The sequence below is a fragment of the Pongo pygmaeus genome, chromosome 19 (genome assembly GCF_028885625.2).
Source record: "Pongo pygmaeus isolate AG05252 chromosome 19, NHGRI_mPonPyg2-v2.0_pri, whole genome shotgun sequence".
NCBI lineage: Eukaryota > Metazoa > Chordata > Mammalia > Primates > Hominidae > Pongo > Pongo pygmaeus.
The window spans coordinates 96,274,162-96,289,702 of NC_072392.2; the positions used below are offsets into that span (position 1 = coordinate 96,274,162).

The 15,541-nt window shown below is 41.6% G+C and overlaps 1 protein-coding gene across 10 annotated transcripts in view; it reads left to right on the forward strand.

Moving 5' to 3' along the window:
- The window catches only part of TNRC6C (trinucleotide repeat containing adaptor 6C), a 147,882-nt gene that overhangs the window by 58,951 nt on the left and 73,390 nt on the right, over positions 1–15,541 (forward strand). For all 10 annotated transcript variants that reach the window (XM_063656544.1, XM_054456658.2, XM_063656545.1 and 7 more), the window contains exon 4: positions 13,351–13,677. In XM_063656544.1, coding sequence (XP_063512614.1) covers positions 13,351–13,677 — 327 coding nt within the window. The remainder of the gene's footprint in view (positions 1–13,350; positions 13,678–15,541) is intronic.

The window sequence follows — 15,541 nt, forward strand, 5'->3', positions numbered from 1 at the left end:
TGATTCTTCTGCCTTAGCCTCCAGAGTAGCTGGGACTACAGGTGTGCATCACCACGCCCGGCTAACTTTTGTATTTTTTTTAAGTAGAGATGGGGTTTCACCATATTGGCCAGGCTGGTCTCGAACTCCTGACCTCGTGATCCGCCCCGCCTTGGCCTCCCAAAGTGCTGGGATTACAGGCGTGAGCCACCATGCCCAGCTGGAACCATGTTTTTTTATATAATACTCAGTATTCACAGTGCCTGGCACAGAATAGGAACCCATTCAATATTTTCTAAATAAGGAGAGGATAGGTGGGGATATTGACATGTTTTAGGGGGTAGAGCGAATGATAGGCAGATTGCATGGGAAAACAATGAGTTTGAGCCCTTATTTACCATGCTTTCCTTTTTTTGCAGCACTTAACACCTGGTGAACCATGTATCTTACTTACACATCAAGTCTATTATTGATCTTTTTTCTCTACTAAGATCTGAGCTCCACAGGGCCAGGGATCTCTTTTTTGTTCCTTGATACAGCCCCAGCCGAGAAGAGGCTGGGCTGTAGAAAACCTCTGTATTTATTGGATAAGTGAGTACTTTCTGTCTCTATAAACTAGAAATCCAGGCCATAGATTGAGAGAAACTGGATGGCATCAGGATTCCAGAGTGCAGGAAAAGTTTTAAGCAGTTACAAGAGGGGGATTCTGGCAGTCCATGTTAGGTTAGTAAGAGGAATTCTTGGTGGCAGGGGGTGTTTATGTTAGTGTTAGTAGGTAACAGAGCTCATTGCTGTTTCTGAGACTACGTGTGGCAGTGTCAGGCAGTCTGGAAATGACTGAAGGTTGGGATGATACAGAAGTATGGATAGCAAGCATAGTGAAAGGAAGGAAGGTCGGGGGCCTCGGCTGTTTCAGATGATGATATTGAAGTGACTGAGCATGATGAGACTCAAGCCAACTAAAATGACTAGGAAAGAAGCAGAGAGAATGGGGTTGCAGCCAGGACTTGAAAAGGCTCAGACCCTCGCAAGGGTAGACTGGAGGCTAAGGAGGCTGGGTCAGCAAGGCAAGTTCCTTCTGTCTTGCTATCTTAGAGATGACAATGTAGTAGAGAAGTCTGAAAAGGAGCTCCTTCAAAATCAAGTTCTCCAAAGTCTGAAGGGACAGCAGCCTGAACTTCGTGTCCATACTGTAGCCTGTCATTTTAGAAAAAGCAAAATGTGGGAATCTATCTGTTTGGCCCTGTTATGACAATACTACCTGAAAATTTTAGCTGAAAGCAGAAAATCCTTGGAAAGAAAATTGTTTTGGAAGACTGTTGCTTTCTTATATAAAGAGTTACCATCTACCTTTTCACCAGCAGATGTCGCCCTCATTTTAAAAACAAAAGGCAAAAGGTTATAGGCAAAGAGTAATCAGAATTTCCATCTTGCTGAAAGTTTTTTAAAATTATATATGTAGTTATTTAAATGGTTGCTATCTTAATATTTCTTAAATAAAACAAATGATTTGTTGAAAAATCATAAAGAAGCTAAAGTTCCCATTGCCTTCCTGTATTCTCTTGCTGCATGAAAATGCTGATGTGCAGAAGGGTAGGTTCCCATGTGAGTCCTTATCTGTGAGGTATGGCCCTAGAGTCAGGTCTTCTTGAAGAAGGAGAATGTCAGGATTGCTTTGATGCCCTGGTTTTTTAGACAGTAATAGACCCATAAATGAGGATCTGAAAAGAGTTTATGGCTAGACAAAAAAAGAAAATGCCCATATAATTTATCTGTGTTACAAGAATAGATCCAGATTTTGAGATTTTCCACTTATCACTTGAGATTATTAAGTGGCTGCTTGATTCAGAGATCCAAAAAGTACTGGCTTAAGTCAGAAGGTTTATCACTGCATAATATAAAAGAGACCCAGAGGTGTACAGCTCAACTGGGTCAGAATTCCCCATTCCTCTGTCTGTTGCTTTGCTGAGTGAGGCTTCTCTTCCCTTTTCTTAGGGTCCAGGATGACCTGTAGACCACCAGCCATAGCATTAGCATTGCAAGCTGGAAATATCACTGTGAGAACAAGTACGTGGGTAAACTGAGTGTGCCATGCTTGCATTATATTCCAGGGCCTTTGGTCTTTTTATTAATTGAATACATGCTTTGTGGCATTTTTTTCTGTTTGTGAAATAATGTGCTAGTACTTTAGTGTAGAGTAAATAGTTGTAAGGGAAATTCTCCCACCTGAAAAAGCTTGTGATCTGTCACAACTTGTAGTTTCTCAATCTCTGTTTCACTTTCAGTCTTTATGAAAACAGGTAATTATTTAACGGTTTCTGAGAAACTAGCTTAAACTTTATCCTTTTCAATAATACAATGCCATTACTAGACCAGCACTATTCAATAGAAATAATGGAAGCCACAAATGTGAGCCACATAAATCATTTTAAATAGCCTAGTTGCAGCATTTAAAAAGCAACAGGTGGTATTACTTTTAATAATGTTTAACTTGATATATCCAAAATATCGCCATTTCAATGTGAAATCAACAGAAAAATTGTTAATGAGGTATTTCTCTTTTTTTGGTACTAAGTCTTTAGAATCCAGTATATGTTTTAATACTAAGTACATCTCAATTTAGACATCAAGGCTCAATAGCCACACTTGGCCAGTGGCTGCTGTACTGGGCAACACATGATCATCCTTCCCCTCTACACTTGTCTGAGATTTCCACTCAATTGCACAAGCTTTAAATACTCTGTGTGTCTTCTTTATTTCCCCAGTTCATTGTTGATTCACTTAAGTGAGAAACCTAAGTGCTCCAGTGCCTTCCTACAGCAACCAACACAGTCCTGGACTCAGACCAGGAAATTCTTGTTTGACTTTTGGATGTGTTCAGTAGGAAAGAAAGCTTCCTTCAAGCAGCACTGTCCAGTAGGTAGCTGAAGAAGGAGGCTGGACTTGGAGCTCGAGGGCAACACTGGGACAGTACTCAGGTTATCAGTAGCACAGAAATGATGGTCAGAATGGTGAGCATGCAACCTCTCCAGAGATTCCAGGGCCGGAGAACGAGTACAAAGACTTGAAGTCCATTAGCGGTGAGAGGGCCAGCAGAGCACAAAGGCGTCTCTGAGGGGCACAGGAGGGGCGTGGGCCACGCATTCAGACAAGCCTGATGTGCGTGCTCATTCACTGATCCTGTTGTGCTCGTAGCTCAAGGCTATTACAGAGTAAAAAAGCACCTGCGTTTCTAAGAGAGTAATTTCATTTCTCCAAACTTAATATGTTCCTGTTTCTTCTTGATAAATAGCATCATTTTAACTTTTCATTCAGTAATCATAAAAAAGATTATGGAGAGGAGACATGAAATAGGTTATTTATTTTTTTACATTTATTTTCTTGAGATGGAGTCTCACTCTGTCACCCAGGCTGGAATGCAATGGCGCAATCTCGGCTCACTGCAACTTCTGCCTCCCTGGCTCAAGTCATTCTCCTGCCTCAGCCTCCCGAGTAGCTGGAATTACAGGGGTGAGCCACCACGCCCAGCTAATTTTTGTATTTTTAGTAGAGATGGGGTTTCATCATGTTGGCCAGGCTGGTCTTGAACTCCTGACTTCAGGTGATCTGCCTGCCTCAGCCTCCCAAAGTGCTGGGATTAAAGGCGTGAGCCACCACGCCTGGCCTATTTATTTATAATTTTTTTAATTAAAATAAAACAATACCTACATAAGACTTTGGGATATATTACCAGGATTTTTCCTCTGGAAGGTTTCTATGTCTGATAGTCTAATATTACAAGTAGTTGGAACTCTATTAGTATCTGGCCCTTTTCCTGTAGGTCTAGCCTTTGGGCCAAAAAGATGCCCAGAGGCAGTGAGACTCTCACCAAGGTCATTCCCAGAATTTTAGACTTTGCTGGCCATATATGGTCTCTGTCATATATTTGTCTTTGAGTTTTTTCCCCATCCTTTAAAAATGTAAGGGGCATTCTTAGTTCACCTGCCAGTCCTGCCCTACTCACATAACAGTTATTCAAGGTGGAAAGGGAAGACTGGTTAGGAATACTTTGACTCTTAAAAAATGAGGCTGTCTTAGATATAAGATTGACTACACATAATGCATCAGGCAGATAGCACACAGGAAACCATATTCCATATCCAAATGTCTTAGAATTTGGTGGTTTATATTGAAAAAAGGACTGATAACATTCATTTATGATTTGCTTACTTCTTCCTTTCTGTAGCATGAATTCCTTTTCCTCTGAAGGTTTTGAAGAAATACAGCCCTGAATTTGTCCTTCAGTCATTTAAGAAAGATTAGCAGCAGCATGGTGGAAAAGCATGGTCAGAGATGTGAGTTCTAGTCCCAGTGGTAGCTGGGTCAGTCATCTCAGCCAGATCATCTCGGCTGCCTGAGTCTGTGCAGACGAGGGTGGGACTGGATGATTTCTAAGGTTCCCGTCAGCTCAAATTCTTTGCTCCTGAGTCCTTGCCTAATTGTTTCCATCAGGTTTTGAGTTCTGGTGCATTTTCTTCATTTCCAGTCTTTTAAAAGGCAAAATGACAGGTAGAAGTACAAGTGTAGTTGGCACTCCTTATCTGTGGCTTCTGCATCCATGGATTTAACCAACTGTCAATCAAAAATATTTGAAATATAAGTGGACAGTTGCATTTGTACCTATGCAGTGCATGTACTGTACATGTACAGACCTTTTTTTCTTGTCATTATTCCGTAAACAATACAGTATAACAGCTATTTATATAGCATGTAAATTACATTAGGTATTATAAGTAATCTAGAGATTATTTAAATATATAGGAGAGCTGGGCATGGTGGTATGCACCTATTGTCCCAGCTATTTGGGAGGCTGAGGTGGGAGGAACACTTAAGCCCAGGAATTCAAGTCCAGCCCACCCTGAGCAACACAGTGAGACCCCATTTCTAAAAAAAAAAATTAAAAATTAAAAACAACAACAAAAAGTATGCGGGAGGATATGCTTAGGTTATACGCAAATAATAACCTGTTTTATATCAGGGACTTGAGCATCTGTGGATTTTGGCATCCAAGGGGGTTTCTGGAACCAATCCCTCTTGGATACTGAAGGATGACTGTACTTTGACTTTTATAGTAGCTAGCCATCCAATGTCAGTTATTTACAAAAGAGAAACTGGGTTTTTCATCACAAAAATTTCTGTAGCTTGCTAATAGTTCTCTTTTTTTATTCCTTCCTTCTCCTGCTCCTCCTCCTCCTCCTCCTCCTCTTCTTCTGCTGCTGCTTTTGAATTTCGTAATAAAAGAACCAATATTCCTAGCTTCCCAAGAAGCACTTGTTGAGTCTAGGATAAAACTTTTGAGCTGGGCACAGTGGCTCACGCTTGTAATCCCAGCGCGCTTTGAGAGGCTGAGGTGGATAGATTGCTTGAGTCCAGGGGTTCAAGACCAGCCTGGGAAACATGTCAAAAACCCATCTCCACTAAAGCTACAAAAAATTAGTTGGGCATGGTGATACACATCTGTCGTCCTAGCCACTTGGGAGGCTGAGGTGGGAGGATCACCTGAGCCCGGGAAGCCAAGGCTGCAGTGAGCTGTGATCATGCCACTACACTTCAGCTTGGGCAACGGAAGTGAGACCCTGTCTCAGAAAACAAACAAAAAAGCCTGGCCGGGCACCGTGGCTTATGCCTGTAATCCCAGCACTTTGAAAGGCCAAGGTGGGTGGATCACCTATGGTCAGAAGTTCAAGACCAGCCTGGCCAACATGGTGAAACCCCATCTCTACTAAAAATACAAAAATTAGCCAGGTGTGGTGGCGGGCACCTGTAATCCCAGCTACTTGGGAGGCCGAGGCAGGAGAATCACTTGAACCCAGGAGGCAGAGATTGTGCCATTGCACTCCAGTCTGAGCGTCAAAAGTGAAAAAAACTCCATCTCAAAAAAAAAGCAAAAACAAAAAAACCTTTTGAGGCAGATACATTAAAGTGTGTGAAAAAATAATTGTTAGTATGCTAATTGTAATTTTAAAATACATTGAGTGGTTTTAAGTTTACCAGACAAATGTCTATGTATTGTGCTCTCAGTTTTATTTGGAAAGTTGCTACTGTGAAAGAGACAGCAAGTTTTCTTCTCTGTTGTGGGTTGTATTTCTGTTTTTTATTAATAGGCTGTATTATTTAGAGCAGTTTTTTTGGTTTTTTTGTTTGTTTGTTTGTTTGTTTGTTTCTTTGTTTGGAGACAGAGTCTCTCTCTGTCTCCCAGGCTGGAGTGCAGTGGCACGATCTTGGCTCACTGCAAGCTTCGCCTCCCAGGTTCACGCCATTCTCCTGCCTCAGTCCCCCAAGTAGCTGGGACTACAGGCACCTGCCACCACACCCGGCTAATTTTTTGTATTTTAGTAGAGACGGGGTTTCACCATGTTAATCAGGATGGTCTCGATCTCCTGACCTTGTGATCTGCCCGCCTTGGCCTCCCAAAGTGCTGGGATTACAGGCGTGAGCCACTGCGCCCGGCCTATTTAGAGCAGTTTTAAGTTTACAAAACAATTGAGCTGAAAGTATAAAGTTCCCATGTATTCCCTCTCCTCACCACCACTAGTTTCCCATATTTGTGTGGAACATTTGATACAACTGATGTTCTAGTTATTGACACTTTTTTTTTTTTAGGACAGAGTCTTGCTCTGTTGCCCAGGCTGGAGTGCAATGGTGCGATCTCAGCTCACTGCAGCCTCTGCCTCCCAGGTTCAAGCAACTCTCCTGCCTCAGCCTCCTGAGTAGCTGGGATTACAGGTGTACGCCATGACGCCCAGCTAATTTTTGTATTTTTAGTAGAGACGGGGTTTCACCATGTTAGCCAGTCTGGTCTCAAACTCCTGACAGGTGATCCATCCACCGCAGCCTCCCAAAGTGCTAGGATTACAGGCATGAGCCACCGCGCCCGGCCAATATATTATTATTAACTAAATGCCACAGTTTACATTAGGGTTCACTCTTTGTGTTATAAATATCTATGGGTTTTGACATGCACAATATTGTGTATCTGTCATTGCAGTTTCCCTGCCCTAAAAATCCCCTGTGCTCCGCATAGTCATCCTCCACTCCCCTGGCAACCCCTGATCTTTTCACCATCCCTGTAGTTTTGCCTTCTCCAAAATGTCACGTAGTTGGAATCATACCGTATCTACATACTGTGGATTTTTTACATACTGTACTTTTCTGATTGGCTTCTTTCACTTAACAATATGCATTTATAGTTTCTCTATGTTTTCATGACTTGATAACTAATTTTTTTAAATCACGTAATGTTCCATTGTCTGAATGCACCAGTTTATCCATTCACGTACTGAAAAACATCTTGGTTGCTTCCAGTTTTTGACAGTTATGAATAAAGCTGCTATAAAAATTTGTGTGCAGGTTTTTGTATGAACGTAAAGTTTTCAACTCATTTGGGTAAATACCTATTAGCTTTTCTGTTATTATAATTAGCTGAAGGTCATTATCAGGAAAATATATATATTTATATTTAAGAATCAACTTCAACTTATAACAAGTAGGTTCTGCACCTGTCTTTAAAAAGAAAAGATATAATGGATGTTCATTCCATACAAAGGTAAAGAACTTTAAAATCTTAAGTAATTACAAAAAGTATTTCATGTGTATATCAAGGCCAGGGAAATAGGAGCAGAGACAGGCTGGACATAGGGAAGAGGAAATCTGTGGACTCTGGAATGCTAGCCATCACAGAATTAAAACTGCGTGTCCTGTTCTCTGGGCTTCACTTCAACCATAGGCTTTCAGAATTAGAAGGAGCCTTAGAGTGTCAGCTAGTCTACACCTCTCATTTCCAGATGAGAAAACTGAGGTCTAGGGATATGAAAATTACTTGATCCAGATCATATGTATTATTAGTGGAAGTGAATCCAAGTTTTTGAGGCCTCTAGCCTTAGTATTTTTTTATTTCATCAACTAATTTCTTTACATGATGTTGCTGTCTGCATTTTTTAAACTTTATATGTTTGAGAAAAACAATCACTCCTTCAACATTTATTTAGCACTCACTGTTGTCAGGCACTATGCTGCCATAATTTACAGCCTAGAGAAGAAGACAGTCATTTTAAAAAGTAACATCCACAATGCTGAGTGCTGTGCCAAATACCGGGTACTGTGGATGTTCAGTCAGAAGCACCTAGACTGGCTTGGGCGAGTCACAGGAGGTTTGGAGAGGAGGTGACATTTAGTCTGATATTTAAAGAATAGCTACAAATTACCATGTTTTTTGACTCTGACATTATCGATTGCATTATGCACTATTTTATGTACCACTAAGAAAAAAATTGCCAGTTAAACTGATATATTCATTGTCAGTTATAACATGCATCCCAGTTTCAGAAATGTTGAAATATTTGGAAATGTGCCCTAGAATTGATGAAATGTGGTGGTTAGATGAAGAAGCAAGCAGCTCACAGGGGAGTTCAGCACTTGCTGAACCTCAAAGCTAAGTCTGGGGAACTGGGAGTCTTATTGCTCAGGACCACGTGGACCTTGCAGAGAGTTTGGATTTTATTCTGAGAGCATTACAAGACCTCAAGAGTTTTAAACCAGGGAGGAGATCTGCATTTCAGAAGGATCATAGATGGTGTATTAGTATAGATGGTGGATTAGAAAGAGTCTCGTACAGTACTCCAGCTAAGAGATGAGGGTGCCCAGGTTCTGATGGTGACAGTTGGAATGAAAATAGATGGGTGAAATTGAGGGATATTTGAGGGTGGAGGGCATTTAGGAGCTATTAATAGAAATGACAAGGTTTGATGATGGATTAGATGTAGGAGAGATTGAAATACTCAGAAGGGCGAGGCAAGAAAGCTGATGAGTATATGGGACGTGTTGATTTTGAAGTGTATCAAGTATAAAAGAGTGGACAACAAAGCCATAAAAGAAAAGGAAACCTGCCAAGGGGGATGGGAAACAGTAGCATGGAGGAGTAGGCAGGCAAGAAGGCAGGAGTGGCCATCGCTGATAAAGACAACTTGAGGGGTCTTTTGGTCTAAAGACTGAGGGGTCAAAAGATAACATGGCCTTGGATTTTAGCAGCAAGGAAGAAACTATGGCCTTGGGTAGTCAGTTTCCGTGAAGGTTTGGCAGGAGGAGAGGAGAGAGTGGGAGGAGCTGAAGGAGAATGTGGAGTCCAGGAGAGGTGATTGTTGCCATTTGTGAAGAGATTAAATATTTGAACATGTTCAAGTGATGATGAGAAGGAGCTAATTACAGTAGCCAGACAGTCCCTGGGCCAGTTAGAGGTTGGAAATGCAATTTCTTTCACTCTGCACGCAAACACAGCAACCCTCTTCTTTTTTGTATTCAGTTCCGTCATATTGAAACTCTGGCTAGAAAAAAATAGAGAAATATTTGTAAAGCAAGGAATTGATCCAAGACCCAATCTTATGTTTTGGGCCTTCATATCTACTTTGGAGAGAGTTGTGAGTTGAAGACCCAGGACACGCAAAGTCCCTAAGATAGGATCCAGAGGTTTGGAGGGTGCCCTCTTGCATTGCCTCTCTGACCCCATTGATTGTGAGACATATTGGTATTGCACATACCATTAAGAAAGGAAAATATGCTGCCTGTGCACTGACATGTCATCATAAGACACATCCCAATGTAAGTGATGGTAACCTGTGAAGGGATGTGTGTCTTTGAGTTGATGGAATACAGTATTAGCCTTAGATAGGAATAACAGATGTGGGACAAAGAACAGGGTGACACTCATATATCTATAGTGACAGAAACTTGGAGGTTTTGTTTGTTTGTTTGTTTGTTTGTTTTGAGACAGAGTCTCGCACTCTCGCCCAGGCTGGAGTGCAGTGGCATGATCTCGGCTCATTGCAAGCTCCGTCTCCCGGGTTCACGCCATTCTCCTGCCTCAGCCTCCCGAATAGCTGGGACTGCAGGCGCCCGCCACCATGCCCGGCTAATTTTTTTTTGTATTTTTGGTAGAGAGGGGTTTCACCGTGTTAGCCAGGATGGTCTCAATCTGACCTTGTGATCTGCCCACCTCGGCCTCCCAAAGTGCTGGGATTACAGGCGTGAGCCATCGCCCCCCCGCCAAAACTTGGAGTTTTTACTTGATGGCTTTTATTTCTAATGCAGAGTAGTCAAGTTCATTTTCTGGGGATGGGGAGAAGTGGGAACAAGGAGGTAAAGGCATTAGGAGCTCAGAAGTGGAAGATCTCTAAATGAATTGTTGACAGCACTGGAACAAGGCAGACCCAGGAAGTTGCAGGATTGACAGGAAGCAGTGAGGGCGTTCTGAGGCCAGGACCATGCATTCGTAGTGGTACCAAACTGCATGTCACATGATTTTCTTGAGAGATACTTAGCAACCTGAGTGAGGAAGTAGGGAGAGTAGACAGTGGGTTCATCCAGGACTAAGGACTTGCCAGGCACTAGTGACAAATGATAGACAGTGAGGCAAAGACCTGGAGGATACTGGCAGCGTGGACAATGTAGTTTTCACATGGTAGATGGCCAAGTCCATGTTGAGAGACAAAAACTGCAGGTAGACTGGAGCTGACAACGTAAAGGGAAACAGTACCGTATCATGAACCACCCCCCAATGTTGACTTAAAATATTTTTTAATGTTTCTTCTACATAAAAGGTATGTACAGAACTAGGTATAAACTCATTTTTACATAGGTGTTTCTCAGCTATCAAACCAGTGATGTTTACAAATTGAGTAGAAAACCAAAAGTGTTTTCAAGTAACAAAATAAATGTAATGTCCTGGATAATGATGTTTTGTGTACAAGATGAGGTGGGACTGACTATTGAGGCGCAGACTCTTGCACTTTACATATCGGCGTGCAGAGTTACTACTCGAATCACTGTTTGCATTTGGCATGCTTCTTAGTAAACCCTATTATTAGGTTATCACCCAACTCTTCTGCTCCTTTTTTAAAATTTAAATTACTATAAGATCTTTGTTTATGCAACTTACTCTAATATGATTTTGGACCTTCACTTAATGCAAATTCATTATTCGCACAGTAGGCCCAACTGCATTCTTTCCCAGTAAATCTGGCAGAGTGTGGCAGTGCTACAGATGCCAAACGACAGTTGCTGACACTAAAATTCAGTAGTACGATCATACCTTGCTTGACAGAGAGATACGTTCTGAAAAATGCACCGTTAGGCTGTTTTGTCATTGTGCAAACCCAGATGGTATAGGTCGCTGCTCACCTACGCCATGTGGTGGAACCTTTCGCTCCTAGGCTGCAAGCCTCTACAGCATATTACTATACTGAATCCTGTAGGCAGCTGCAACACAATGGTAAGTATTTATGTTATCTAAACATAGGAACGGGACAAGAAAAACATGCTATAAAGAATTTTTAAAAGGTACACCTGTGTAGGGCACTTAACTATGAATGGCGCTTGCAGGACTGGAAGTTGCTCTGAGGAGTCAGTGAGTGGTGAGTGAATGTGAAGGCCTAGGACATGACTATACACTTAGGCCACACTAAACTTACTTTAAACATTTTTTTTTCAGTAATAAAGCTTTTTAATTTTTTTAAGATTTTTCACTCTTTCGTAATAACACTTAGCTTAAAAGACACATTGCACAGCTGTACAAAAAGTATTTTTCTTTATATCCTTATTCTGTAAGCTCTTTTCTGTGTTTAATTTTTTTTTTTAACTTTTAAACTTATTAAAAACCTAGACACGAACACACACACAAGCCAAGGCCTACACGAGGTCAGGATCATCAGTATCACTGTCTTCCACCTCCACATCTTGTCCCACTGGAAGATAACATGCGTGGAGGTTTCATCTCCTGTGATAACAATGACTTCTGGATTGTTGGACCTGCCTTAGGCTGTTTTACAGTTAACTGTTGTTTTTGGCTTTTTTTTTATGTAGAAGCAATACACTCTAAAATAATGATAAAAAGCATAGTAAATACATAAACCAGTAATATAGTTATTATGAACCATTATGTACTGCTGTACATAATTACTACTGTACATAATGTATGCGCTAGATTTTTTTTTTTTTTTTGAGACGGAGTCTCGCTCTGTCGCCCAGGCTGGAGTTCAGTGGCACAGTCTCGGCTCACTGCAACCTCCACCTCCGGGGTTCGAGCAATTCTCCTGCCTCAGCCTCCTGAATAGCTGGGATTACCCGTACCTGCCACCACACCTGGCTTGTGTGTGTGTGTGTGTGTGTGTGTGTGTAGTAGAGACAGGGTTTCACCATTTTGGCCAGGCTGGTCTCGAACTCTTGACCTCAGGTGATCCACCCACCATGGCCTCCCTAGACTTTTTATATGACTGGCAGGATGGTAGGTTTGTTACCACCAGCATCACCACAAACACATGAGTAATGTGTTGTGACATTGCAACGGCTGTGTCACCAGACGATAGGAATTTTTCAATTCCATTATAATCTTACGGAACCACTGTCATATATGAAGTCAGTTGTTGACTAAAACGTCATTATTTAGCTTTAATTATTCAGATAACCCAGAATGCACCAATATATGTTTTATACATTATCATCAGAATTAAAAATACATATAAATTCATGGACACCTAAAGATTCCTTCGTTTTATAAATATTGAACAAGAGCAGTGGTTCTCATAGAGAGGTGCTGGAACCAGCAGCATCAACATTGTCCCAGTAATGGTTAGAAATGCAAATTCCAGCCGGGCATGGTGGCTCACACCCGTAATCCCAGCACTTTAGGAGGCTGAGGCAAGCGGATCACTTGAGGTCAGGAGTTCGAGACCAGCCTGACCAACATGGGGAAACCCCATCTCTACTAAAAATATAAAAAGTAGCTGGGCTTGGTGGCCTGCGCCTGTAATCCCAGCTACTCTGGAGGCTGAGGCAGGAGAATCACTTGAATCCGGGAGGTGGAGGTTGCAGTCAGCTAAGATGGTGCCATACTGCCCTCCAGCCTGGGTGACAGAGTGAGACACTGTCTCACACTAAAAAAAAAAAAAAAAAGAAATGCAAATTCCCAGTTTCTCCTCGCTTTTTGACACTGAATCAGAAAGTCTGGAGGTTGGCACCAGGTGTCTGGGCTCTGATAAGCCCTCTAGGTGATTGTAATGCAAACCAAGTGTGAGAACTGCTGCTCCAGTCTTAATGTATCACCTTGATTTTACATATGAGGAAACCAAGGCCCAGGAATAGCTGGCTCAGACTCTCAAGATTAGTTTGTGTGTAGCAAAACTAGGTCTCAAACTTGGAACTCTAGACTTTAGTCCAGTTCTGTTTCCAAAGCACTGCATTGTCATTTTTTCTCAGTTTTTGGTTATGGTTTCCTTGGTTTGGGTTGGGTTTTAAAGGGGTCTAGCTAAAGTTTTGGGTTCTTTTGCCTTTTGTTCATTTTAGTGCCAGAACCTACTAAGACCTGTTCAAGCCAGCCCCAACCTGCCGGTACCAGTACCAGTACTTCCACCAGCACTATCTCAAGCAGCAACAATGGCAAACGTGCATCTGCCAGTGGCCAGCAGCCAGCTGCTTCCCGTTACCTGCCTCGTGAGGTGCCTCCACGCTTCCGCCAGCAAGAACAGAAGCAGCTATTAAAGAGAGGCCAGCCATTGCCTACGGGGACTCTAACCAGTGTGAGCCCAACCCAGGGTGCTGGGCCTGCAGGGGTAAGCCCACCTCCCCTACCTGGAGCCGGAACACAGCATCATCCCAGTAAGCTCCAACCAGGTAAAAACCACACAGGATGAGACATTGTTTTGATCTGAAAACTGTTTGCTATTTTCAACTTTGCTGCTGAGTAATAGAAATAGACATATTTTGGTCCATACTCACTACATACACAGAGACAGACAAATTCATTTCATTTTAAGTGGGTTTTAAAATTTAATTGTGTTTTCCCTCTATTTATTTACATTATTGCTCATGAGTTTGCAGATGGCATGAGCTACTTCAGCTGAGCTTATTTTTCATCAGAAACTAAAGGTCTGTACATTGGTCCATACGAACCCATCAAGGCAGATACTTTAGAACCCAGAAGTGAAAACTTTTCAGTAAAACCCTTTTCTCTCAATTTCCTAGTCTGTCTGATGAGTGCACACAAGCATTTTTTGCAGGGAGGTACAGATCCTTCCACTAGGCGTTTCTAACTGTAACTTAGTCATACACATTGAGCCAAGCCTATCTGATACCTCCTCATCCTAAGCCCTGCTTCTTGTTGCTTCCTTGCCTGTAACTAGTTGTTAGCTTTCTTTTGGCTCCTAAGAAAAATCACCACTTGTTTATTTGCTTTCCAGCTGCCAAAATGTAGATGTCTCTCATTTCCTGTCAGCTTCTTTTCCAATCTCCTTGACTTGATGGATTTGTACTTTTGAAAAATTCATGTACTGTAGTTTTAAGGAATTCTTGGAAGAGAACAAAGTATTTGTGGTCAACTGCCATGTTCTCTGTTAGATTCTTCAATCTTTCGGTTTCAAGTAACAACTAATAATTGGTGCTCTTTCTAGAATGGAAACTTATCTGCTCATAGTTGTGAAATTAAGGTCTGTAATTAGATGTGCAAGGAGGCTTCTTAGATTGGAATTTAAAAGAAACATGGCACAAGTCATATTCTTGTTTTCTTTCATGTGCTGCTTTTTAATATGGGGAATAATTCTAGCATGACCTAAAAGTATTTATAGCAATGTTTTTCAAAACTGTGACTTTGTAGTATAGTCAGAACTAATATTTTTAGACAACTTTACCAAGTCTCTTCAAATAGTCTTGGCTTTCATCTGCTAACCACTTGGTAGAGGGGATGTAGGTCAACGATTGTCACCAAAAAGCAAGGCAGAAAAGGTAAAATATATTCACTGACCAAGAATATAGTCTCATCTATTTAGTTGCCAGCAGTTTACAATCAAACATGCTACTTTCCCAATATGGTCCTCGGGAAAATCTTAACAGAGACAAGGATTCTATAGTTAGACCTAAATAGCTTGGTGTTTTAATTTAAGGGTCTTATTTTGAAAAACTGAATAAGAAATGTAACAGCCCTGCCTGTTGTGGTTGTATCTGGTTGTGATGTGATTGGTTGACAGTATTGTATCAGTTTTCTCATCAAATGCTGCTGGTGCAGAATGTTACTGGTTTCTTAGATAAGTAGAAAATAAGCAATTAAGTCCATAAAATCTTGCTATGATAATAGTCCTTCATTAAATATTTATCTCTGTAAATATAACATTATCCAAGAAAATACTCCTAGTTCGTAGTCCTTCTAAAATATATATTGTAGGCTGGGCACAGTGGCTCACGCCTGTAATCCCAGCACTTTGGGAAGCCAAGGCAGGCGGATCACCTGAGGTCGAGAGTTCGAGACCAGCCTGACCAACATGGAGAAACCCAGTCTGCACTAAAAATACAAAATAAGCTGGGCGTGTTGGCACATGCCTGTAATCCCAGCACTCAGGAGGCTGAGGCAGGAGAATCGCTTGAACCTGGGACGTGGAGGTTGCAGTGAGCCGAGATCACACCATTGCACTCCAGCCTGGGCGACAAGAGTGAAACTCCGTTTAAAAAATAATAATAATAAAGTGTGTGAGTATATATATAAGTA